The 25659-nt window shown below is 47.9% G+C and overlaps 7 protein-coding genes and 5 non-coding genes; 6 read left to right on the forward strand and 6 right to left on the reverse strand.

Annotated features, from left to right (window-relative positions):
• The first annotated feature begins 352 nt into the window (after positions 1-352).
• CNAG_05660 (hypothetical protein) lies at positions 353-2565 on the forward strand. XM_012198526.1 has 3 exons: positions 353-1438; positions 1530-1842; positions 1980-2565. The coding sequence occupies exons 1-3, from the start codon at positions 643-645 to the stop codon at positions 2341-2343; spliced, it is 1473 nt and encodes a 490-aa protein (XP_012053916.1). The 5' UTR covers positions 353-642; the 3' UTR covers positions 2344-2565.
• Positions 1467-2405, reverse strand: CNAG_13201. Its single transcript, XR_001046415.1, has 2 exons — positions 1638-2405; positions 1467-1588 (listed from the first exon to the last, which is right to left on the reverse strand). It is a non-coding gene; the product is annotated as a hypothetical RNA (non-coding RNA).
• Positions 2520-2941, reverse strand: CNAG_13202. XR_001046416.1 has 1 exon: positions 2520-2941. It is a non-coding gene; the product is annotated as a hypothetical RNA (non-coding RNA).
• An 86-nt stretch (positions 2942-3027) lies between these two features.
• CNAG_13203 lies at positions 3028-5259 on the forward strand. XR_001046417.1 has 2 exons: positions 3028-3448; positions 3513-5259. It is a non-coding gene; the product is annotated as a hypothetical RNA (non-coding RNA).
• Positions 3491-6125, reverse strand: CNAG_05661 (FACT complex subunit POB3). XM_012198527.1 has 10 exons: positions 6019-6125; positions 5940-5969; positions 5558-5663; positions 5431-5512; positions 5267-5372; positions 4835-5216; positions 4543-4782; positions 4374-4496; positions 3868-4319; positions 3491-3799 (listed from the first exon to the last, which is right to left on the reverse strand). Exons 1-10 carry the CDS (start codon positions 6041-6043, stop codon positions 3579-3581), a joined length of 1767 nt encoding a protein of 588 aa, XP_012053917.1. The 5' UTR covers positions 6044-6125; the 3' UTR covers positions 3491-3578.
• A 2922-nt stretch (positions 6126-9047) lies between these two features.
• CNAG_05662 (sugar transporter) lies at positions 9048-11578 on the forward strand. XM_012198528.1 has 8 exons: positions 9048-9303; positions 9364-9610; positions 9660-10046; positions 10102-10482; positions 10531-10688; positions 10741-10969; positions 11029-11181; positions 11240-11578. The coding sequence occupies exons 1-8, from the start codon at positions 9136-9138 to the stop codon at positions 11410-11412; spliced, it is 1896 nt and encodes a 631-aa protein (XP_012053918.1). The 5' UTR covers positions 9048-9135; the 3' UTR covers positions 11413-11578.
• A 790-nt stretch (positions 11579-12368) lies between these two features.
• CNAG_05663 (cell wall integrity protein scw1) lies at positions 12369-17090 on the reverse strand. XM_012198529.1 has 6 exons: positions 16898-17090; positions 16355-16842; positions 15469-16213; positions 14235-15413; positions 13955-14170; positions 12369-13884 (listed from the first exon to the last, which is right to left on the reverse strand). Exons 3-6 carry the CDS (start codon positions 16087-16089, stop codon positions 13039-13041), a joined length of 2862 nt encoding a protein of 953 aa, XP_012053919.1. The 5' UTR covers positions 16090-16213; positions 16355-16842; positions 16898-17090; the 3' UTR covers positions 12369-13038.
• A 91-nt stretch (positions 17091-17181) lies between these two features.
• On the forward strand, positions 17182-19753 carry CNAG_05664 (branched-chain-amino-acid transaminase). XM_012198530.1 has 6 exons: positions 17182-17666; positions 17734-17826; positions 17886-18201; positions 18312-18434; positions 18551-18767; positions 18886-19753. Exons 1-6 carry the CDS (start codon positions 17430-17432, stop codon positions 19067-19069), a joined length of 1170 nt encoding a protein of 389 aa, XP_012053920.1. The 5' UTR covers positions 17182-17429; the 3' UTR covers positions 19070-19753.
• On the reverse strand, positions 19314-20176 carry CNAG_13204. XR_001046418.1 has 2 exons: positions 19992-20176; positions 19314-19935 (listed from the first exon to the last, which is right to left on the reverse strand). It is a non-coding gene; the product is annotated as a hypothetical RNA (non-coding RNA).
• Positions 20177-20319: 143 nt separating this feature from the next.
• On the forward strand, positions 20320-23660 carry CNAG_05665 (hypothetical protein). XM_012198299.1 has 13 exons: positions 20320-20497; positions 20554-20918; positions 20975-21119; positions 21168-21222; positions 21282-21615; positions 21668-21770; positions 21824-21958; positions 22012-22031; positions 22078-22140; positions 22192-22872; positions 22951-23017; positions 23079-23092; positions 23272-23660. Exons 1-13 carry the CDS (start codon positions 20359-20361, stop codon positions 23503-23505), a joined length of 2355 nt encoding a protein of 784 aa, XP_012053689.1. The 5' UTR covers positions 20320-20358; the 3' UTR covers positions 23506-23660.
• On the reverse strand, positions 23597-25332 carry CNAG_05666 (hypothetical protein). The gene is made up of 5 exons (XM_012198300.1): positions 24652-25332; positions 24386-24597; positions 24314-24363; positions 24084-24257; positions 23597-24020 (listed from the first exon to the last, which is right to left on the reverse strand). Exons 1-5 carry the CDS (start codon positions 24681-24683, stop codon positions 23943-23945), a joined length of 546 nt encoding a protein of 181 aa, XP_012053690.1. The 5' UTR covers positions 24684-25332; the 3' UTR covers positions 23597-23942.
• On the forward strand, positions 23780-24712 carry CNAG_13205. The gene is made up of 4 exons (XR_001046419.1): positions 23780-23936; positions 24063-24147; positions 24212-24297; positions 24374-24712. It is a non-coding gene; the product is annotated as a hypothetical RNA (non-coding RNA).
• Positions 25333-25659: the final 327 nt, after the last annotated feature.

A 25659-nucleotide genomic window follows, 5' to 3' on the forward strand; every position in this document is an offset into this window, starting at 1 on the left:
ATCTACCCCTTTGGTGCCTGGGGGGATGTCAGGGAGATTGAACTCCACCTGTCATTCGCGAATAAACCGTAATTTGCCACTTCTCCCCTCCGCATCCCTCGTACCAGTCTTTTCCTGGTCTTTTTTTGCTTGCTGCTTAGAGCTAGCAATGTAAATATTGGTACAGCAGCAACGCGAAAGTAGCGATAAACTCATACAAGCCGGTGTATGTGAAGAAAGTTTCTTATTTATCCCGCTTTTCGGCGCGTGATCTGTAACATTATAAGGAATTCAGGGTCTTTCCAGGAAACGAGGTCGCGTCGTTCGTGAATTTTTTTTTTTGTCATGTGGCAGACAAGGATTTCCCAGTTCCCAGATACTTTCTCCTCGACTGCAGGAGCCAGTCGCGTATGTTATGTCTCATCTTTCAATTACTCTGATTTTGATTTTCGTATTTTGTCTCTCCATCTTCATCTCATTCTTCTTCTGATTTCGTACTAGATCAGCTACAGCCTCTGAGAGGTGATCAGCACCACCGTTCGTTGACCGAACTCACCGAATACCGCTTTGACAGCGACGTAGCTACGTATCCCCATCCATCGACCTTGACGGTTTGTCACCACTTCAAGCCCCGCTTCATAGCGCGAATCCTTCCTAGCCAACATGTCTTCTCCTATCCACCAATATCTTTTCTCCCCTCCTCCTTCGCCCCCTTCGCGCGGCCCACGAACTAGCCTTGATCCCAATCACGGTCTGACTTCGCTCAAATCTCTGTTGTTACCTTCCGAGTTTATCCCTCAATATTCCGTCGATGGTCAACACAGCACGCCACCACCCCTCAAAGCTCGCTCTCCACGTATCCCCCAGCAAGGACGCTTCGCTTTCGTACCTTCTGCCTACCCTTCTTTTGGGCATGGGCGACGTGGGAATGGTTATTATGCTGCTCAAGATCTTGAGTCTATTCCTGAGAGCTCCACAATCAGCATTTTGCCCCCTTCGTGCCGAGTTTTGGACCAGGAGAAATTACAGCTCGCACCACCAATCAACCTTGTCTCAAGTTCTAACTCACACTTCCACTCTTTCAAATCCGCATTTACGGTCCCGAAGCCAATCTTGCGACTCATTTTCTTGGTTTGCATTATTTTCACAACCATCGCTATTGTCATCTTTGTCCCCTCCGCCAGGCCACCAAGACTTTTTCCGGGAGGTATGGCGAAACGGATCGCATTCATTCCTGAAGCTCAATATGCCAATTTCGAGGTCGGTGTAAACTTGTTAAAGTGGGAGGGAATGGGAGAGGACAGGGATTATCAGCCATCTCATATGAAGACGGCGTGGATGCTGAAAGGGATTAGGCCAAAGAAGGAAACTGAGGTGAACAAGGAAGTGCAGGAGGTTCAAGAGGTCAAGGAAGTCAAGGATATGGTTCAAGTGCAAGCTCAACAACACCATGCTCTTCGTAAGTTTACATTATCTCCATATTATCCCCTCAATATGACATGTGTAATTCATCCTAACATCTGTCTTTATCTTTCGTTCAATCTAATTAGCCCCCCCAAAAACCACCCGCCCAGCCCTCCGCCCCCGGCCCATCCCAGCGTCACATGAACTCCTCGCTCTTCAGTCGTACATCCTTGCTTCACAGTATAACATCTTACCTGAGAACGTTGATCCCTCGAAACCGTTGGATGCGAACACAATACTTGGTATTAGTGCAGCGGCGAAGAAGTCTGGTGGAGAGGCTGGGTTGGGTGGCACGAACGATAAGCAAGGGAAAGAGGAAGGAGAGGTGGGAGAGGAGTGGTTGAAGGATATTGAGAGTGAGTGGGACGATGAGGTTGTCGTTTGGTTTGGCGGTAATGGGTGAGCTCGCCTCTTATCTTTCAGTATTTCCTCTTCCCAATTTTCGGGAAGGGGTAGCAACAGAAGAGCGTTTGGCTGACATTCCCTCTTCTTCTCATTTCCTTTTGTCCTTAACCTCCTCTTCACACTTTGGATAGACGTAAACAACCCCCACATGACGTAATCGATATCATCGCCTCTTCCCACTCATCCAACCGACATATCACTTACATCCCTCTCCACTCCCGGCCAGACCGTGATGTTATTCTTTCTATCCTAGCTCGTCTAGGTCTGCCGGCTACAGCGGACTCGCCAATCGTCATGATCGGCAATGAGCCCATTTTGGGAGATCTGAAGACCCTTGAAGAGATGCGTCTCTCAGGAGAACTGGAGAGGAGGTTGAGTAAGATTGGGTGGAAGAAGGTGAAAGATGAGAGGAAGAAGAAGAAGTTGAAGATGGCAATGGTTAAGAAGAAGGAAAAGGGTTTGATCGAGGAAGTGAGGGATTTGGCTCGGCGATAAAGATTCAAGTTAGTAGTGAATTCAGGCAGTGTAGTGTGATAGGGTTTCCACGCTGTGCGTGATTCCCCCTCCCTCCTTTGGCTTTGATTTGCCATGATTTCATCATGTATGGGGTTTATATGTTCTTTTCTGTCGCGTTTGATACGTATCCTGGATTATAGACTGATCGGAAGAAGGTATGATGAAGACGTGAGTGCATTATAAATTACACGATAGATGTTCAGAGCGAAAGTGGTCGGCGAAGGACAAGCCGGAAGAAGACTCTGGCTTGTTTACTTCTTCACTTGGCCACCTGGCAATCTTTTGGCCCATTTTGGATTATCGCCATAAAATGGCTCGCTTTGTACATCTTCACCGCGGAAGCAAAATTGGAAGGTTACCAAGTCCCAAATCATATGCTCCACACTTGTGGAGCGGATGCCTCTATGGATAATGCTCCTAGTGCTTGGTGGGATCTTGAGAGGGAAAAGACCACAGAAAACGAGGAAGGAAATACACGGTCTTACTTCGACATGTGACAGGTAGAAAAGTAATGAAAAGACTACAGACGGCGTTCCATTTTTATTTGTGGGTACACGGCGGACGGCGACGGCTGCTGTCGATAATAATGACGCATGATGAATGACGAAGGATAATCAATTCTAAGAGTTTATTATGAACTGCTGATAACTTTTCCCACAAGGTTTTCATTCCATAATTTTAGTACAAATACTACTGTCGTCATCAGTGAGCAGAAGGTTTAATTGGTCGTTTCAGGTACCTTACAAGAGGTACAATACGACGACTTGATAATGGGAGGACAGCAGTACATTTACGATCTTCGCACGCGCTTCAGCTGCCAGCGGGGGGGGAAGATGATCATGCTCCTCTTCTTCTCTTTTGTCTTCCTTTCCTATTCTTCTTCTCTTACCTCTTTCAGTTCTCGAATAATCCTATTCCTCAGTCAACAACTTGTGGTGCGCGTCATTTGAATGTGGATACCCATAATCCGTTTGGTTTGTATAGCGTTAAATTAAAGAAGCTTGCTCTGCGTTGGAGTTCATCGTCATATCTAATCCCTTCCTCGTACGTCAGTACCCATGTAATGTGTAATTCACCATGCAATGTGAGTGTGACTTGTGGAACTGGAACAACTCGGGCTCGCCTAACTTTCCCGAAACGATCTATAGCCATACATCATATGATACATCTGGAACACCGACGTCTCTCATCCCCTTTCAACTATCTCACGCCCTTTATTCATCGTCATCCTTCTTCACCTTCTTTTTCTTCGGCTTCTCTTCCTCACTCCCACTCCCACTTGTCTCCTTTGCCTTCGTTCGCTTCGCTTGCGTCTTCTTCCGCAGTTCTTCCATCATAGGATCGCTTGCATCTGAAGCCATGCCAGAATCGTCGTCAGAATCAGATTCACTTGGTGAGCCGCCGTCAGAAGATTCATCTTCAAAGTCTTCATCTTCTGTCATGGCTTCATCAGCAAACAATATACTGTATGAGCAAAACCGGAGAGGGGAAGGGGCCGCTTACCAGACTCATCTTCATCATCATCGGCTAGTTTCTTCACAGGCTTAGTCTTCGATTTGTCATTCTTTGCCCTCGATGGTCTCTCGTCTTCAGAAGCACTTTCCATCTCCTCATCATCGTCGCTAAACGGCTCATCGATATCAACAATTGCCTCCTCCATCTCATTCTTGAGTCGGATGTTCTTCGACTGCAAGAACGAGCTGATCGGCCCGACTTCTTGCTTGTTGATAGCGCTGAACACGTGATCAGCGCCTCCAGTCTTCGACACGACGCGCATGTCGAATGTTCGGGCGGAAGCGACACCACCGCCGACACGTGAAAATGAAATGCTGTCGGTTTTGGAGAAATCGATAAGGATGGGTTGTTTAGAGATGAAAATGAGACCTTTTTCGAGGAAGTAGAGTTCTCCTTGGACAGCCTTGACGTTAGCTCTAATACCGTTGAGGCCTTGAGCGCTGAGAAGTGAATTAGCTTGTGTTTGCATGGTAAAAAGATGGCAAGAAACTCACTTTCTCAAGCTTCCGGGGGGTGTCACCTTCTTTCCAGTCAATGCTTTGAGCACACGAGAGACGACCTGGAAGGTTGTCGCTTCATAAGTTTTTTCCAAGTCAGGGTACTGTGCGAGTTCCTCGCTACGACTGATCAGTACATATCAATGGAAATAACAATGTAACTTACTCTGTGAGATTGAGTTCCGCATTGACGACCTCATCCTTGGGCCACTGTGCGACAAGGAAGGGATATCGAGTAGCACCTTGTCGAATAGGAGGGTCGAGACCAAGGACGAGCTGAACGTGCAAATCGTCGAGCTTGGGAAGAAGAAAGATTCGGTGAATAGAAGTAAATGGGACTCGGTGGTCGGTGGATTTACCGACAAGTCGGATGGAGTCGGCGTAAACTTCGATAGAGAATCGACCTCTACAAATAAATCAGCGATTGTTTCGAAGGGATAGCAAGTGGATGAACTTACCTGGGTGTCAAGATTAAGCAGTCTTCAAACACCACAATGCTATCCCCGACGACAGCTCCAATATCCGCCTTTTCCTTGATCAAACTGTGGAACGCATCCGCCGCACTGACTTCATTCCCCTCCTCATCCAACTCTGTCTCCTCGCCACCACTACCAGCATCGCTACCAGCCTTTTTCGTACTCTTGCCAGGAATGTAGAAACGCATCTCAACCATTTCGTCAGGAGGACGCTTATTGAGATCTTTGGGGTCAAATTTGTAATTGGAAGGAGGGTTGAATTCGAGCGCGACTTCGTATTTGCCGGCAATGTTGGAGTTGGCGACTTGGGAGAGGGGAACATCGAACGCGGTTTTGCCTTGAACTTGGAAGACTAGATCACTCCCTATCAATTTGTTAGTCTGCTCGGGATTCGATGGATAAGATTGCACATACCTTTCACTTGCGCCTCACCCCAGTTCCATCCCTTCAAACTTGTATCTCTCGTCTCAAGCGTAATGTTGAAATATTCTTGGAGAGTTCGCTTAATCTTATCCAAATCCTGCAATAGAAGCAGGTATGAGCGATGACAAATAGCTACGTCAAAATTTGCCACTTACATCTCTCTTGAAACCGTCAAACGAGATCCGAGGCTTTTCAGAGTTTCGCATACCTAGTCGAAGTTGAAAATGACGGGCGACTCTGGAGGTGGCAGTCAGCAAGGCCATTTTGACGACATCGACTTACCGGAACCAAGTGGCATGTCTGATATCAGACCCGTTATAAGTTGTGGGGTTGTTATCCTCGCTCTGGTACGCCTTCCACCCAAATCCAACGGGGTTAAAACGGAGCTCTAAAAGGTAGGTCAGCTCTTTGTCTCCAACTTAATCAAGCGCAGCAAGGCACATGATTGATGATGGGAAGAGGACGATGATCGAGAATTCTCGAAAAGCTCATCAAGATCAATCCGGCCATGACTTATGGTGCCCAAAGCCATGCCATCCGATCTCCACAGCCCCTCGCAACCAATCCTTGCCCAAAAGTCCACCAGACAGCACGAATCCCCCTCTTCTAGTCCACCCATTGCATACATATCCCATGACCGTTTTTAAAGCCCGTCAGAACTCACTTCCCAAGTCGGCAGAATCACCGTGAAAGACTAATCAGCCCCGTCAGCTTCTGCACTCCACAGCATCCGCGGCACTTACTGTTTTCAAAAGTCACTGTGGACATCCTTCCAATAGCTGCCGGTGGCTTTTCGGTAAATGAGAAGTAACGTAAACTAAGGTAAGTAATTGGAAAGGTAGAGTGAAATGCAAGAAATGAACGCGCCGAGCTGAACTCATGTTAACGCAAACGCGTTAAAAATGGCCGGACGCGTCAGAGTGTGGCACTTGCTGTAAAAGATAGATAGCATCCTTCATATTTTTCGCTGCATTGACCACGCTCGGCACATATAGATTATGCATCGAGTCCATTGGGCAGCACTCAAGCTGCGGACGAAGAGAGCCATACATATAATAGTGTATGCTTACGTCAGTAATTGTTGACTTATAATGTGCATATTGTTATTTGTACTGGTTTTTTGTTGCATTGTTGCATAAGAAAAAAAGAACCAGGGAAACAGATGTACAGATGTACAGAAGAATAGATATACCATGTCCCTTCACGTCCCTGACCTCCCTATCCTGCTGCCAGCACACCTCCGCCTCGGCACTCTGCTCACACGATCTCGCCAACTACCAATATTCTCTATGAATATTAGTCCGGGTCAACTGGGCGGATGTCCCTGAACTTTCAACGGTAATCTAAAGGGCAACTGTAAACTTGCAAAGTTGCCTCAATAAGAAGGAATACGTGTTCGACGACGAGAAGTCCTGAAGGTGAATTGAAATATAGAAGATCGTATGAAGGTATCGGAAGTCGATGTACCCATGTCTATACACCAGAAGATTCGGTCCATCGTCCTGCAAACACGCGCTCGGACAACTACGATGACTATGACTTGCACCGTCCTTCTTCCCGAAGTTCGGAGTACATTGAGCCATACTCTCAGGTGACGCAATCATGGCTTACGTTGACATCTTGACAAGGAGTAGTTAACGGGTTTTGTCCTACCTTTTGGGGAACCGGTTTTGCTTCGATGGTTCGATCAACATCTGAGGAGTTCCCAGCATTCATCTTTTTGCTGTCCACCTGTCCTCCTTGCCTCATCCTTAACTTATCTTTTCCCAAATGGCTTGTCCTCCGAAGTAGGTAGTTGCCAACCCTGGAAGGATGTGGTTCCAAATCCCGACGGTGCGATCAAAGGTGGAAGAATTGTCGTCAATACGACCAAAATTGCAATACATTTACTTGTGGAGCGGTGATAGACACTGTCGGTAGTGATATTAATCGCAGGACATAGAGGGAGGTAATCAGGAAGAATGAACTGGCGCGACACATGTCTGGTCGTCTGGAGAGACACTGAATATTTTAATGACTGGGAGAGAAACTGAAAATGAGATAAAAGATAGATTGAGGGGTGAAGAGTGAAGAGACTGAGAGGATACATGGCCCGAAGGACTGAGTAAGGAGAGCCAAGATACTGTGAACTTGAAGGGGAGAATTCAATTTCGAATACTGTATTAGGCTGTAATAATGAAGCAAAGGATGATCAAGGACGATTAAGCAATGTCCTTTGGTGCCTAGTTGAGAATAATAGAGCGCCAAAAGTTCGTCAATGAGGACAATTCGCATCCGTCGTCCATACTCCATATATGGATTCGTAGCGAGGGTCCATAAAATCAGTTGTTGGTCGCCAGTTTACAGACGACTCTCACGTCGTTGTATACTCGGGGTAAGACGGGGTAATTCGAATTGAAGTCTAATAATAAAATTTAATTAGATAATTACGAAAGAAGGGAGAAAGAGAAAGCGAAAAGCCATAAAATTGTAAATTTGAAATACATGCAGTTTACATTTCCAATCGTCTGGTTTTGCTCTCTCTTTATTTACCTGCTTTTTGCGCGCTGTAATTATGCATTTTGTGCTATGAATATCTGTACTCTTTGCATGAAGAAAGGGAAATCAAGGAAAGTGGGGACTGGGGAAGCTGCGGATATTGGGGGAAGTCGGGGAAGTTAGGGAAGCTGGCCGGGCGAGATTGGGGAGACTGGGGAGACTGGGACAGAGGCCAAGATTTCGATGGAGGATGGAGATGGGCGTAGGGACGAGACGAGAGACAAGAAATGGCGAAGCGAGGGGGAAAGGGTAGAGCAGATATGTAATGAAACATGGGGCGCCAAACCCAGGCTGGCAAATCAAGCGTGAAGCCTGAAAGCTTTGGAGATACCGTATCCGATGTATTTACCTGTATCCAGGGTTCGATCGTGTGCCAAGTTGAACGAGTTACCAGTTACTCTAGATCCCACTTTTGCGATTCATTGGACGTTGTTCTCTTGTACACATCATCCATCAATTCCCGAATTGCATTATTCTCACGAATCCGCTGACTAGGAACGCTCCATTTTAAACCTTGGCACAACCGCGGCGGCAAGGGAAAAAATAGATGGAATGAGTGCTGGTTGATGTGATATACGCGAGGGGGGGGGGAAACTGAATAAAAAGGGAAAAAGTCAATTGGAGCGGCGAGTAGCCGGCGGGACTGGCGGTGAGGGCCAGGCGTTCGAGCCAATTTTCGCTAAATTCCTCATTAAATATCCCAAAAAAGCCCAGATATAATTGACCTTGAGACAACCACCTTTTGGCGTCCGGGTGGAGGCAGGGAGAAAACAGGGAAAACAGCTTCCAAACTGCCCAAACATAGGCCAAAAAGTCCAAAAATGCTTATCGGGGACATGATTAAAATAGCATTGAGAAAGTGATCGGACTCCTGCTCCGCATGGTGAGGCACGAGAGGCACCAAGCTGGTTCCCTGAACCCTCACATAGGGTGGGTGCCCCAGCTGAAGCGGCAGAAGTCCCCAAACCTCGCTTCGCCGAGCCCATGCCGATGCTGTCATCTGCGCAGGACCAAACAGACCCGCATGGCACATGGCCAGAGGAAAATAGCGAGCAAAAGCCAAGAGAGTAGGCCCCGGAGGCCCCATGACAAGTAATTGCCGCTGGAGATGATGAAAGGCCATTCGCGGACACATCCCGCATCCTGCCCCTGACTTCCCCGCTGTGCCCCCTGCCCCCTCCGAACAAATAAAACGTATAAACGGCCCCACACTCGAAAGGACAAACGGCCCCACTTCCTCTTCTATTCTATCCTTCCATCTCTTCCACTCCTGGCCACTCTTCCTTTCTACCTCCGTTACCTCGAGCACCACCATCACCACGATGTCCACGCTTGACTACAAGGCCGACGCCATACACGTTGAGCAGAGCTCTCCTCCTCGTCCTTCGTCTTCCTACGACGACGAGACCAAGGGCGTTGAGGCGTCTCATATTGAGGACAAGGGCACCCACCATACGCCAGCCGTCAATATCATTCAAAACCCTTTGAGAGTATGTCCTCTGTTCATTCTTTTTCAGTTTGGCCGGAAACCGTTTTTAACATTTCTTTAGCGCTACACACCTGAAAAGGTTGTCGAGGATGCTCAGATTTTCGCCAACAGTCACAATCTTGCTGAATATAGCGATCTTTTTGGCCGGGCTGCCCTTGTTGCCCGAGAAGGCAAGCACTTCGACACCATCGGTATGCTTACTCCAGAGGAAAGAACTGCTCTTGAATACGAAAGGGATCACAAATGGCACGGTCCTTGGATGCTCTGGTACTCGATCGCCCTTTGTGCTATCGGCGCTGCCACACAAGGTACGTCTTACTTTTCTTCGGCTCATTTAGCGTGGCTAATTCAAAACAGGTTGGGATCAAACCGGCTCTAACGGCGCCAACTTGTCCTTCCCGGAAGAATTCGGTATTGCGGGTAAAGGCCGAGACGAATGGATCGTCGGTGCGGTCAACTCAATTATCTTCTTAACTGCCGGTTGTATTGGTGCATTTATCGTCGACCCTCTTAACCACTACCTCGGTCGTCGAGGAGAAATCTTCCTCACTGCCTGTTGTCTTACCGCCACACCCATCGCTTCCGCATTCACTCACTCTTGGCAAGCTCTCTTTGCTGTTCGTTTCGTCATGGGTATCGGTATCGGCGCGAAGAATGCTACCGTCCCCATCTTCTCTGCTGAGATTGCTCCCGCTAGGGTTCGAGGCGCTTTGGTCATGTTCTGGCAGCTTTGGGTCGTTGCTGGTGAGTCATCTAATCCATCAAATTGATCAACTCAACATGTGCTAATGATGAATAGGTATCTTCCTTGGTTTCGCTGCCAATGTTATCGTCAAGGGTACCGGCAAAATCGCCTGGCGTCTTCAGCTCGCCTCCGCTTTCATTCCCGCCTTCATCCTCATGCTCGGTATCTGGTTTACCCCTGAATCTCCTCGTTGGCTCATGAAGCACGGGAAGTACGACAAGGCATTCCACTCTTTCCTCCGTCTGCGTGCCCACCCCATCATTGCCGCAAGGGACTACTACTACTCTCACATCATCTACCAGGAAGAGCTCACAGTGGCTAAGGGGTCCAACTACTTTTCCAGGTTATGGGATTGTTTCAAGGTGCCTAGGATCAGGAGGGCGAACTATGGTGCTTCTACTGTTATGCTTGCTCAGCAGATGTGCGGTATCAACAGTAAGTTTTCTCCATTCCTCCCTTGGCTTCGACTTACAATGCTTGTAGTCATCTCATTCTACAGTTCAACCATTTTCACAGACGTCGGTTATACAGACACCCAGGCTCTTTATGCCTCTCTGGGTTACGGTGCCGTCCAAGTCGTGTTCACTATCCCTACATTGTTCTTGATCGATACTGTTGGCCGAAGGAGGTTATGTTTAATTGTAAGTGGCGTTTCCAAACTCTTTTGTCTCTCGAAGGCTAACATTTGAGTAGACCTTCCCACTCATGTGTATTTTCCTTCTCGCCGCCGGTCTCTCTCTTCTCAAAGAGGGCGGCAGCGTTGGCTCTCAAATCGGTCCTGTCGTACTCTTTGTCTACCTTTTCACTATCTGCTATTCTCTCGGTGAAGGTCCCGTCGCTTTCCAGTACTCTGCAGAAGTCTTCCCTACTATTCAGCGAGAACAGGGTATGGCTTGGGTGGTGTTCATTAACAACTTCTTTGGTATGTCTTGGCTGATCCCTGCAAATAACCCAAGCTGACATTTCCCTCTCTCTATATAGCCGGTGTCCTTAGTATAACCTTCCCCCGTATGCGAACCGTCATGACTTCTACCGGTGCTTTCGGCTTCTACGCTGGTCTCAATTTGATTGCATGGGGAATGATTTTCTTATTCGTTAGGGAGACCAAGCAGTTGACCCTGGAGGAAATCGATCGTACGTGTTTCTCCTACCTTCTTCTCTTTTTGGCGACAAGCGCTGACCCTCCCTACAGAGGTCTTCTCCGTCCCAACCGCGCAATTCGTATCTTATGAGGCCCGCGTCCGCGTCCCCTGGTTCTTCAAGCGATACTTTTTCTTCCAGAAGAACATTCCCACCCCGCCACCTATGATTGGCAGCGCCGATGATGAGGATGACTACAAAAATGAAAAGCGGTCGAAGGCTTAAACGGGGAGAAAGGCGTAGAGGATAGATTTTGAAATTAATTGCGTCTCATATTGTCTTGTGTTGGTTTAGTTTAGTGAACAGTTAGATTATTGGTCGGAGAGGGTTGATAACTGGGTATTGAAACATTATCAACGGGCTTTGGCATGTATCATTCGTTGTCCATCTGCTCATCGCTTGTCTCTCGTTTGGCTCACAAGCTTCTTTTCGCCTCAAGTTTCTTGTAAAGCTAGTTACTGGAAGAGTTCACAAAGTGTACGAGGGATGATTAAACATCAAAGATCGAGGGAAAGTACTTCAAGCGAGCTATGGACACATACATTTCTTTGCTCGCTACTACTACCTGAATGATATCTAAGTACCCATCTTGCTAAATGGTATTCTAGAAAGGAATAGGGGTGACTATTTGATGAGCATATATACAGGTAAGATATTTAAGTGCGCTATTAGGGGGGAGACGAGAAAGGGGACAAGGAGAAAAGAGGGGGTCGGTGTAGGAGGGCAGGGCGGGGAAACCTGCAGCCCGTTGGGGAGGGAAGAACCGACAGGACGTGGGGGCGCCTACGGGGAGATGGGTGAAAGGCCGGAGAGAAAAGAGAAGCGCTAAAAACATCAATGATCATGTAGTGATGGGTGCTTGGACCCTCGCACGGGTATCCAAACAAAGCTGTGCACTCGATCCAGGAGATTACTCGGGTCCATCACCGCCCCGTTGTGCGTGGTTTTTGTTCGACTCTACATTACGCTGATCGTGACTTTCACTTGCGTGAGTATGTTTCCGCTGCGTGTTTGCTATAATGTATGTCGCGACAGCATCCACAAAGAAGAGAACGACTTGTACGTATGTAAGCATAGGGCGAGTCCCAACGAATGGCTCGACGACGAAAACATCTAACAAAAGCTTGATGTCATTACTTGAACCACCAGCCGTCGTCGGCCATTGATGTGATATGTTCGATCTATGACTGTGCTTCGCATCCCTCGAGTAAATTATGTATGTAGACCAGGTTTTTGGAAACGGACAAAACAAACCATTCATTGTCACATGATGTATTGGGAAGTTGCAATGAGTCGCAAAGAAACAGATACAGATCGATAACATTGCGCTATGCACATAGAGTAAAGATAGGTAAACAAAAATGGCAAGGCAAAATAGTATAAAAAGGAAACAAGAAGTGTGTAAAGTAGAAATGATAATGTATGGCATTTGCATGTTGAGTGTAAACTGGTAGCAGCATTGCGAGATGGTGAGAGAGAAAAAAATAACAACGAAAGCAGACTAGTCAAATACCTGAGAAAGGAATGGTTTTTTTTGGTGGGTTTCAGAATGAAAAACGAAACCCGATAAAGCAATTTGATGAAAGAAGAATGAGACCAGAGACCCGAAATAATGATTTGATGCGCGACAACTTGGGCTGGCGACGGAAAAAGAGCGCCAAAGGCAAAATGATTAAGGAAAATGCTATCGAGAGACATATGGGTGATTGTTATATTCGTACTGGGTATGTTTGAAAGAAGGTAATGAGGAGATTGCAGAAACGATGAATCTCGAAGGATGATAAATGATGGATTGTTTGCTTTGTTTGCTTATTGTTGACAGAACATCTGCACTCGCTAGAGCTCGTCACTCTAGTCCCTCCTCTCCGCACTTTGTCCCCAAGCACTAGCAGCGCCATTCAAACTTCCCAACGGTACACTCCCCCCAAATTCATACCCGTACCCCACTCCACCGCCTGTTCCAGCTGAACTGCTCAGCCAACTAAAACTCGCGGGTGTTCTTATCGGAGAAGAAACGGGCGAGAATCCACTCGAAGTATTGGTGGTCACGCTAGTCGAGATGGAAGTTGATGGTTGACCAAAGGGCTGGAAGGCAGAGGCAGTGGAGAGAGCAGAGGTGGACGAGCGGGAGGATGAGGATGGTATGGGTACACCGACGCCAGCGCCGCCGGGTGTGGGCAGACCGGTAGTACTGAGACCGTTTGTTGTGTTGGAGTTCAATGAAGAACCTGCAGATACGGAAGTGGATGCAGATGCGGATGCAGAGACAGAGGCGGATTCGGTAGGAGAGAGTTTATGAGGGTTGCTCGTACTAAGAGGTGGAGAGGCAAAATATCTTGAAGGGGGAGAAGTGGGTGGGAGAGATATGTTGAAAGGTCGAGCTGTTGGTGAGAGGGAAGTAGCGGTAGAAATCCCATTAGCCGTGGCTGTCCCTGGTCCGGATTCCCTCCTCAAATCACCCATACCTAACGACGCGCTCCCTTCTCCCAAACTACCCGGAAGCCCGTATCCCACAGCGCCATTTGGTAATGAATGCTGCTGAGTGGTAGGCGAAGTCATGGACATTCCAGCCAAAGCAACGTTATGTGCGATACCCCCAAACACGTTGGTGTTTATTTGAGACGGGTGGTTGTTACCTCGTTGGCCGAGAGAGTTCTTGGAGTACGAAAGTCGGATACCTCCTTTGACAAGTCCGCCCTGTGTTCAAATTGGTCATATCAGTATCTTGCTAATGGGGGAGAAATCGATAGTGAGATTATACACCTACAAGGTTATGGCCGTACAATTCCTTGATCGCTTGACTAGCGTACAGCACCTCTTCAAATTCAACAAAGCACATTGGGCCATTGATTTTTTGCCTATATGACATCCGTTTGAAACCGGGACAACGACTGAATAGCGCTCGGAGAGATTCTTCGAGGAAGCCTGGCGGATGGGTAGGCGGTGAGACCGCAGGAAGGTTACCGACATAGAGAGTGTTGATCTGTATGTCATTACTATGTCAGCAGATGTTTTTAGTAGAGATGATAAAGCAAAATAAGACTCACAGGTGGATTTTGATCAGCGGGATTGGCACCAATAATTCTGCCTCCAGCCAATCCTATCCCACCTACGTGCGCACCATCCACATGCTCTCCGGAAAGGGTCGTCCCTGTTGCATTCGTCCCATACTCCGGCCCGTGCCCATGCCCATGTCTCCCATACGCACCACCCGCCGGTCCAGGCTGGCTCCCTAATCGTCTCTGACCCTGACCCTGCCCTGGAGCTTGATTTTGACCAGGAGCGGAGACAGAAGAATACCCTTCGTATGGAGGACCCATAGTCATACCCATCCCAAGGGCGCCGTTTACACTCCACCCTTCAAGCTCATCTGCTTCTTCCGCTAGTGCTAAAAGGGCTTTCGAATCGGTCTGCCTGAGAGGCGGGGATGTAGAGGTTGATACACCGGAAGCCGAAGTAGATGTAAGGGCGGAGGCGGAAGACGAAGTAGGATTGGTACTGATGTTTAACTGAGAAGACGTGTTGGCAATGGTTTTCTCGTCCACGTTTAGGCGTGCATCCTTATCAGATCCAGGACCCGAGCTGGAGTTAGGCCATGATTCCCAAGCATCTCTTACAGAGCCCATCGCTCCATTACCACCTGAAGACCCGCCGACAGAAACAGAACCAGTAGCAGCGCCGGCACCGGGGACCAACCCGAGCCTTCCAGATCTTAACAAAAAACCCATAATCTCCTCACCGGACGTCGTCTTCTTGGTGTGTAGATTCTTCTTAGCCATCTCTGCTTTCAACACTGAGCCCGTCAAAGGGTCAATTTTTTTACCTTGGAGATGATCCTTTGCAGCGAGCGCGTCGCTACGGGTTTTGAACCGAGCAAAACCAATAGTTTGGCGCCGAGCGGAAGACGGAGGGATAGCCAGGTTAGGACCAGGGGCCAGCATGGGATTGGAAGAGACCGAAGGGGTGAGTGACATGGGCGCTGAGGGAGTGGTAGATTGAGAGGTAGACGCGGTGGTCAGAGATAAGGAGGAAATGGCTTCTTCGAGGTTGATGTTACCTAGGTGATACTCTGAATATTCCCCTCCTTGCGCGTTCTGGTGAGCAGCTAGTTGGGTTAACTCGGCAAGGAGAGCGGCAGTAGGTTCACGTCGAGAGCCAGAGGGGAACTTGAGCGTTGCAGCCTCAAAGCCAGGTGCGAATGTGAAGATATTTTGGAATTCCCGTTCCTATAACGCCCGGTCAGCAATCATATCGTATAAGGAAGACAAGAATTGAACTTACAGACATATCATCCGGGAAGCCAACCACGAAAATCGTACTAATCACCTCCTCTTCCAATTCCCTCTCATCGTCTCTGTCTCTGTCTCTCCTTTCCCTCCTTCTGTCTCTGCTCTCCCCATGTGACGAACCTGGCCTTGGGCCAAACCTCGCCGGGTAGTCTGGATTCGTAGGCAAATGCCTCCCATTCGGGATTCCGCCTCTGTATCCTGCAAACGGTCCACCAGCTACGCCTCCTCCATTTCTCCAGCCATTGGGTCCCGGAGGCGCGTTCGCCCAAGACATTAGCGGTTGTCCGTAACCTGTCGCGGAAGGCACTGAGTGAATCGGATCAGGCGGCATGGCGTGTTGAGGTGGAGGGATGTAAGGCGGTGGATTCGGAGGCGGGGAAGATGAGACGGAAGGGAGGTAGGCGGCAGGCTGGACAGCAGTTATTGTGCTTGCAGAGTTTGCTTGAGCGTCACGTTCATTCAGCGGGTTGGGCGATGGATTAGAATTGGTACTGGGGGTGGAAGACGTTTGTGGTGTTTGAAGATGAAGGGAGCCAAAGTGAGAATGCGCTTGTGAAGATGAGGACGGCGTCGGGGACGGAAGCGACTGAAGTGATTCGGGCGGAGCTGCCATGACGGATGCGACTTGTTGGTTCTGTTAATGTACTTGATGCGAGTCTAAACGTCTATCAAGATGGATGCTGGAGGATATGATAGGATATGACCCCGTCGAGGGAACTTGTTTCTGAAATGCGAGACTATGGTAAAAGAGTAAGCGATTATTTATCGAGTACTGGAAGGTCGAGCGGAACGTGGCAATGAAGCGTGGCAAGACGGCACGGGTGCGGGGGTGCGGGAGTAGGAGTCTGTGTGGCAAGGAGAGGAGAGATGATGCTTACCAGTGAATGCGGATGGGGTGGAGACGATGGGGTGAATATAGGAAATGAGTGAATACGAGGGAAACGAGGAAGAGATTAGAAGAGAAGCGACGCGCTGGAACATGAGCAAGCATCAAGCACGAATACACAAGCGGCGGCGGGCGGGGGCCTTGTTGTTGTTGTGCGCAGACCCTGAATCTCACCTCGAACCAGTCCCGGAGATTTCGGCGTTACCACAAGTGTGGCGACCGGCACGCGTCTCCCCGGGGACCCCGCATCCTAACTTTTTTTTCGCGCCAGCAGTGAGGAAGGATGGAAGAATGGTGTCAAATGTTGCTGGTGGGTTGCAGAGTGGAATGAGAAGGCAGCGAGTGTAGTGCTGGAGGAGTTTGATGGAAGCAGAAAATGGGAATCATTTGAATAAGAGATTGACAGCTGAAGTGCCATCCGCTGGCGATCACCCCACACCACGGTCTTGCATCGATCGATGGGTTCATGCATTTTCAACCCTTTGGGCAACCTCTCTAGTTAGCACAGTTATCCTCGTGCTTGTGGTATGCTTACCGTGACCGCCTGTTGCCCCAGACCGTGTTATGGTCTAGAAAAAAGTAAAAAGAGGAAGTTGTGAACCAAAGTGCTCGTACAAGTTTTAATGATGGGGTGATGATAGACGAATACAAAAATGGCATGAAACTGGTTGGAAACAGTCTTCCCCCTTCGCGCGTCATTATAAATGAATTCTAATTGGATTTCAAAAACATCCTGGACCCTTCTAATGGCTGTCGTGACATTTGTATTGCAACAACACTTCCCTTTCAAGCTCCTTACAAACCCAATGAATCCAAGCCGTGAAGATCTAATGCTTCGGACATGTCCGCAAATAACTCCCGGCACGGATCAGGAACGTCCTTACAGAGGCCGCGGTGATCCGTGAATCTGGAACGAAAATAAAAGATGTTCGACTCCATCGGATGGGTTGTCGCCCGACAATCTTGAATTTTGATCGCCGAAAATAAATACCGAACTTGATTTATACCCTCCATCTCCTCTTCCCTATAAACAACTCTCCCACCTGATTACAACACCAGCACCAAGGATGCCGATAGCGAAGATGACCCAGCCTCTTCTCGCATCCAATCTCGAACTGACACGCCTCCCCGCCGATTTCACTCCGGCCCCGGGCAAAGAATCGCATGGTCGATACATGCTCACTGTCCCCTGGTCCCGCCACACCGGATGGGGTCCACCCAAAATTGGACCTAGGCAGGATTTGGCGTTTGACCCCTTGGCAGGCGTTTTACAGTATGCTGTTACTTGTTTCGAAGGGATGAAGGTGAGCTGATTCGACGATGAACAACGAGGTGGCGGGGAACCATACGGAGTACTGATAGGATTTACAGTGCTATAAATCTGAGCAAGGTGATTTGAGATTGTTCAGGCCTGAGAAGAACTTTGACAGACTCAAGCGTTCCGGTGCCCGTCTCGGCCTTCCTGTATGTCTCCTTTCTCCCACTCCAGCCGCCACCAAACGCTCGACTAACACTCTGAACAGCACGACTGGGATAACACCGAGCTCCTTTCCCTCTTCTCCTCCCTCCTCTCCCTTGAGACCCCTATCGTACCCTCCACCGATGGTTCATCCCTATACATCCGCCCCACCTTGCTCGAAACCTCCCAGTCATTCGGTATCAAAGAAGACGCTCTCGCGGATGAGGCGTTGTTGTACGTAGTGACGTCTTTGAACCTGGGTTTGGGGCTCTATGGGAGTAGTGAAAGGGAAGGAAAAGGATTGAAGCTGGATGCCTGTAAGGAGTTTATCAGGGCTTGGCCTGGCGGGACGGGTAGTTTCAAGCTTGGAGCGAACTATGGTCAGTCGATTTTCCTTCTTCTCCTCGGTCTCGGTGACAGCCACATGACCTCTGCCCCGAGAATTTTGACTTCTTTTGATTGATCAAAACATCGGCTAAGCCACTCACAGGCACAGTAAACATCTCTAAGAAGAAGGGATACGCTATGTCCCTCTGGTTGCACGGCAAGGAAGATTACATCTCCGAAGCGGGCGCTATGAATATGTGGATTATTAAGCAGGCTTCTGATGGCTGTACGTTCATTCTCTACCTTAATCTCTCCCCCTTTCCCTTCCCTAACATCCACTCTTTCTCTGCTTCACCTGAACTAGCGTTAACTTTTCTTTCCTTTCTAATTTATTCCATGTAGACCTCGAATTTACAACCATGTCCCTTGACAACGGTATCGTCCTCCCTGGTGTCACCCGTGAATCCATTATTGAGCTCCTTGAAGACCATGCTTCGGGCAAAAAGGCTTTCCCGTTCGCGGATGGGAATGTGGAGATGCCGGAGAAGATCAGAATAGTGGAGAGGGATATTAGTATGGGGGAGATTTTGGAGGGGTTGGAGGATGGCAGTTTGAAGGGGTACGTCTTTTCTTCCTTTTTGTTTCTCCTTTTTGGGTCTTTTTCCTGGTTTCTGCTCTCCATATTAAATCCTTACCAATAACCTACTAATCCCCCTCCCTTTTCCTTTTCGATACAGAATGTTCGGCTGCGGGACTGGTGTCGTCGTCGTATCCATTGGCGGGATCACCTATCGAAGTCAGGATTACACCATCCCTTTCAACCCGCTCGTCAAATTATTGAGGGATACGATGACGGGTATTCAGAGGGGCAGAATTGATGAGGGCAGGGGATGGAGTTATAAAATTAAGGGGAGCGCTTAAAGCCTGAGGCACGAACTATGCTTGATCTGGAAGTGGTGGGTACAGGACGAAAATGAAGATACGCTGAGACGCTAGAGTATAGATGAATAGATATGGATGGAAGCAATCAAGGGATGGACGCCGTTCTGACAAGTTAATATAACTGTGTAAAAGCAGACCAAGACCAGGCTTCTTACTGATGAGCAACATTTCCCGTTCGAGGCAGCAGGTGATTTATAATCGATAATGAAAGCCTGCAACCTTGGCCACGTTCTACCCTATCTTATACATTCTTCTATCTTACGACAGTACGGACATTATTCAGCTTCCAACCTCTACCCTTGGATTCCCACTTTCTCTTTCCATTGACCTCGATTTCACTTTTTTCCAAAGCTCCCGCGCCTATCTTTCCTTCCTCAAAATAAATCCTTGTCCTTCTCCCTCTGCAGAAGGCTCATAAAGGTCGCTCCAATCAAGGTCTCCAATGCAAGCTACGAACATCGACTCTTTTATTCTCTCTGACAAACCGAATCCTTCCTGACCGGTGCTCGATGTTATTCGAGAAGCCCATTCAGAAGCCATATCCCAAAGTTGATAGCCCCAAAGTTCTTGTCTGTATTCCCTTTTTTCGTTGGTCATACTAGTCCCGACCGGGCCGAGATGGTTGTTAATCAGAGTGGAACGGAGGTCGGTGTCGTAATTTTGTCACTTGAAATCTATGAGGGTATCGACATTGTTTTGGAATCTTACACTTGCAGAAGTAGTGACTGATGGCTTGTTAGAAAAAGCTAGTCGGCGAGTTGCTTCAATTTTAAATTGACTGAGAAGGGAAAGCAAGGAGGGGATTGTTACTGTTGTCGTGGAAGGCCCGATAAAAAGGCTAGAGCCTGTAGCAAATTGGAGAGCTGGGGTGCTCATAGGGGGGGAGTCGTTGAAGACTCACTGGCAGCACAATTGAAGGCGGTTGTCGAATATCCTGTCTGACCTAGGCGCGGGAGCTGACGTTGATGATCTCTTGATAGGATGGTGAAGGATTTGTGCCCAGAGCATCCATAGTTGTGCTCCAGGACTTGAATCGGGAAGTTTGAAGAGGATTAGGCGATGTAAGTCCTATTAATTGCGCAGGCGTGCAGGAATACAGTCACTACAACATCATTACCTAGTTTGGATTATTATATAAAATGACAAAAACCTATGACGCAACAAGGTTTGCTGCTCCACAACGTCATTTGCCTAAATCTAAATCTGTACGTATAACTGTTCCTAACTATTGTTCTATTTGTAGTTTCTCATGTGAATTAAGACGAGATATGCCCACGTACATTCGAATCTTTCCGAACTCGCCATCTTCTCTCATCCGTGCTTTTTCGACTTCCTGCAAGAAGACGAACATGGCCGGCGTCGAACAACCACGTCCATCTCTCGGTCCAAATAGGTCGAGTACTTCAAGTGTGTACTTTGCGGCTTAATGTTAAAGTTGATATATGTAGCTAATATAATTCTAGCCGTATTCCAAGTTCGTTCCTTAGCCGATATTTTCCCCAGCAATTTCAAAAGCGATATGAGAACAGCGTCTTTCCCATCACAGACAGACGTCGATGTCGAAGCGCAGCCATCGACCTCCCTTAATAGGTGGACTAAGCACGATAGATCTCCAAGATCGAGAGCAACCGACTTATCGGGATTAGGGAATGGTATACGGCATCGACATGCGACTTTATCGAGTAGTAGCTCGAGGCGAAATTCGGATCAATGTCGCTGGTTGAATACTTCGACAGCGGTTGGAACAGGTGATGAGCCTGGTGTGGATGTGAAAAGCAGGAGAGATCAGAAGAACTATGGACATCTGAAAGGAAAGACACATATCAAAGTGAATTATTGAGTGCTTATTAGGCGTTTGAGTAAGTACTGATGGACATTCCATAGATCGTCGACTATTGTTCAAATCCAGATCAAAATTGTATGAACCAAAGTTCAGACTTTCCCGGAGATAAGCTGCAAGAGTGGCTTGATAGTGAGCATGGGAAGCGGCAGCTAGATGAGGATGGTAAACCTATAGGAGTCAGATGGAGTAAGTACATGTGATGATCGTCTAATACGTAAGCTAATACACGAGCAGTACATGTTGATGGTGTGAATTGGGAAGTTGTAAAGACTTTGGTTTTACGTTTTGGGCAAGTCATAGATGTCTCCTTAGATCTCTCCTATTGGATGTGGCTAACTTTCAGCTTAGTCTACATCCCCTGGCTGTGGAAGATTCTCTCGAAGCACCGGACTCTCCCCGCTCCAAACTCGACTTCTACAAAGATCATCTCTATCTCCAACTACTTATCCACCACAGTCAAATCCTTGAAGGAGACGAACTTGACATGTTAGCGGATGATATGGCTGAGGGAACTTACCGGAAGGGGCAAGGGAGGATACATCTAGGAAAGGAGAGGCGGTTCTCGCAGCGAGTGAGAGGGATGTTTGAAGGGGACCACAAGAAACCGAGGTTGCCTGAGGGTGTTCAAGGGGCTTTTGAGCCTAGTATGATCTCTCCGAGGCAAACGATAGGGATGCACCGAGTAAGCTAATGGCTACGTCCGGTGTGGGAATTTATGCTGATGTACGGAGTAGACTCCAGAGAAGCAAGCACATAAGCTCACTGTTGAAGAACTGAGTGCAGAGTATATGGTTCCTATTCGCCGGAGTATTCTGAGCATTTTCATGCTGAGAGATGGTGTGTAACCCTATTCTTCGTCATTATCAGATAGTAAACTTACATTAAAACAGGGACTTTGATCTCGATGGATGCTAAACCTACAAAAGAGGTTCTGTCCCCTATTTATACAAGACTAAAGGACGAGCAGAGCCTGTTACGGAGATCAGGGGATGTTAGTATGCTGGTACAGGCTATCCTAGATACTGGTAAGTTGCTTTTAACAACCTATGACGACTGCAGGCTCATATTGTACTCCAAGTTGTTGATCTTGCTATCGAGGTAAGTCGCCCTTAAGATGAAGAAGCAATATGCTTATTGTGCATAGGTATCCCAAAGGTTCGAGAACGAGATCCTGAAGCTCGAAGCTTCAGTCCTTGTTGACCCAGAGGTATATTCGTTCTATCTCTTATCATAACTGGAGCTAACCTTCTCCGGGCAGATGGAAACTGTTCGTCACCTTCATGTACTCTCCTCCCAGCTAATACGCCTTCGCCGTTCTCTCACACCACTTCTGCATTTGTGCTACGTCATTCGTGACCAAGATATTCAACGTTCAGTGGCTGCCAGCGCTGTGGGTCGGGGTTACGGCCGTGGGGCGGATGGGAATGGGGACGGGCATGAGAAGGAGCAGGATGCTTTAGGACATAGTTCCAGCACAGCTGGAACAGGAGCAGCTATGGGTGCCGGGGCTGGATACAACCCTTTTTCACCTTCAGGAGGTTCCCAGCACGCGCAAACTATGTCATTGAGTGAAATCCCTCATTTCGCCCAGCCTCAACCACAACCATTCATGCCTTCCCATAATATTGCACCCACTGCACCACCTACATCCTCCATTTCCCGTGCTGCCTCCCGTTCCAACACTCCTGTTCCCGGTGTTAGGCAGTCAGACACCGACGCGGCCTCAGTCTTGTCGATGATGAACCTTCATCAGTCGCATAGGAACCTCGCAGCTTTGGGAGCGCCGCATATGGATATAGGCGTAGGGACGGCTAGCTTAGGATTCTTCACCCCACTGACGAAAGTCTATATTGAGGATGTGATTGATCATTTGGAGATCATTGTGGGAAGTTTGGAGCAATTTGTGTCGACGTGTGATCATTTGACAGATTATGTCTTTGTGAGTCTCTGTCTATTGTTATTTGTGCTCCCAAATTGAATTGTACCAAAAACATTGACAAAAATCTCACTCTGTAAGAATGTCTTAAGTTTCCAAACAAATGCTTCAATGGAAAGATTGAGCATTGTCACTGTTGTTTTCTTGCGTGAGTACCGAAACTGGTGTAGTGAACATGATCAGTTTTGTTGATTGACTTATGTCCATAGCTTTGACTTTCATCGTAAGCACCAATTCCTTCAGTGCTGTGGTCCGTTATCAATTACTAAACGTTGCTCTCGTATCCCTCTTTAACATACTCTCTTCTCTACCAAACAACGCCTCCCTAATCCAACCCGTTTTCTCCATCGTCTCATACCATTAAAATTTTATTATTCGGAATCTTTCGCTTCGTCATAATAGGCCTCCTATTTTGGTATGAACTTCACAGGCTTCGATCAAATCGAAGGCCCTGTCTCTTACTTCTGGAAGGTCGCCATCCCTTGCACTGTCGCTTTCTTCGTCGTATTCTCATTCGGATATATCAAGAGATTCGCCGTAACGACTACTAGAAGGTTTGCAAGGTGGAGAAGAGCGAGAGCTCTTAATGCCGATTCGAGGAAGTCTGCTGGAGAACGTGAAAGAAAAGGGAGTTGAACAGGAAAGTTTTGAGAAACTGCCGTTCCGTTACAAAATGGTTGGGCCTTCGGACTGAGAGAAATACTTCGGGTCGGGTACCAGTCGATAGCTATGCATCTAAGAATCATGATAATACATAAATACTGTTCTCGACTTATGGAATAAGATATAGACGTTTTAGTCAGACCCATATAACGAGTCGAAAAAATATAAGGAATGTACGTGGTAAACGGGCGATGCGTTTATCGCTTCGAGACGTGTAGCTCATTCTTCCCTCCCACCTATCTACTTCACTCCGACCACGGCTTTGCTGCATACATATATTGGAGATGTCCAAAGACTTGGCCGGCCTCAGGCATCGCTTCTGCCTCTCTCTTCAGAAAGCTATACGTAAAAGACCTTCTCCCTGGGACGGCGCGTGGATGTTCGAGGAAGGGGGCGAATTATTCGTAGGTTCAGCCTTCGCGGATGGTGAAGTCATAGGAGTAAGCGGGTGCAAAAGGGGTCGACACAGGGACCGAAGTTAGGGTGGTTCTGAGTGGTAGTAAGATGATTAGCTGATGGGTTAAATGAAGTGAAGAAGAGGTAGGACTTACGCATTTAGGCGACCTTCCACGTGTGCTCCCAGTTACTGGATTGCTTGGAGAAACACCGAGATTAGTAAGCATCGCAGAAGGATTCTGTTTCGCATTGAGCTCAGCGAGCCAGCGCATGTCCTCGACAGTCTTCTCGTCCTGCGAATTGGTCTCAACACAGTCAGTAGATTCAACCTAAAGACACTAACTAGTCAACAAGCGGTGTCTTGCGAGGGTAAGGTGATACGTACGTGAAGCTGCTCGACACTAATACGCATTTGTGGAATCGCTCGACACCGAGCTTGGAACAGAGGGACAATCACTTTTCAGTCCTTCGCCTGACCCCCTGGGCACCCTTAGGGCCCTCGGGCCATCCATCGAACTCTTTGAGAGGCTGAGGACGGGACAGGTCGTACCATACTTGGCCAGCTTCTTGAATTCCTCGGCGTTAGTGTAGAGGGCTTTCCAAATGGTATCGTCAGAAATGTGACCCTCGTCGGTCCCAGACAACTGGATAAGACAGGTGAAGAGGGGACTACGCATTGGGCATGAGCTACAGACAATGATCGAATGCAAAAGGGTGACTCACAGATCGGGAAGATCAGACCTAATCCATTCCATGCAGGCACCAAAGCCAGTTTCAACGCACTTGAACTCAGCCTTCTTGAGATCCTCGAAACTTTTATAGATATCATGAATGGGGTTCACACAGTCCGTAAGCCTGTCGTTCCCCCTTTGTAAAGGGCCATCTTTCGATCAATGGAGGGGGAACTGAGAGCTCTCAAAGGGATGGTTTGGTCTGCGCTGTTTGTGGCAGGCTGGTACTCCTTGTGAATAGAAATGCTGGAGTGGGTGTGATGGGAGACGATACGGATGCTGAGGGCTTTGGAGACTTTCAAGGCAGTCCTGAGTACCGGTTGGAGGGATGAATCTTTGTTTGAATACTGTGCAACTTTCGTTCTTTTTATACGCAATAACTAACGAGTGGAATATGTATTTGCGTGTCTGAATTATTCGAAGCCCTTCACATGAAATCTGCCGATACTGAGATTCCATTCCAGTAGGCCGATGCTTGTGCCTTGTCAAACACCAGGATCTTTGAGGCACTCAAGGCGCAAAAACATGTTCTTTATGTTCAAGTAGTAAAAAGGAACAAGTCGACGTTGGTAGAAATGGATGAAAAGTCTTAAATTTAAATTTATGCTCTTCTCCTTTTTCTATGCCCATCGGGGCTCTGCTGTGATTACAGCTCCAGCAAAAGGGATGAGAGATTCGTTTTGAGTTACGTCGTCGGTAGAGATCATGCTCGAGCCTCTTCCTACCTTTGCCGGTGCGGCGTTTCAAGGCAAAGTCTTGTTGGAGGAGGCTGGAAAAAGGTTGGGAGCGGCAAGTGCCGGAAACGGCTTTGATGAATCCGGCTATTATTGTTATGTACTGAGCTGTTTGATTTTCGTCTTCGATTGTTATGCTTTGGCCCTTATCATTCTGGCCCGGATCCCCTGCCGACCGACTGGGTATGCACTTATAGTAAAAATGTGGACCAATCGACGTTATGGTAGGGAAAGAGACAACTTTTTTCGCATTCTTGCCCCTTTTA

Source organism: Cryptococcus neoformans, chromosome 14 (assembly GCF_000149245.1).
Source record: "Cryptococcus neoformans var. grubii H99 chromosome 14, complete sequence".
Taxonomy (NCBI): domain Eukaryota; kingdom Fungi; phylum Basidiomycota; class Tremellomycetes; order Tremellales; family Cryptococcaceae; genus Cryptococcus; species Cryptococcus neoformans.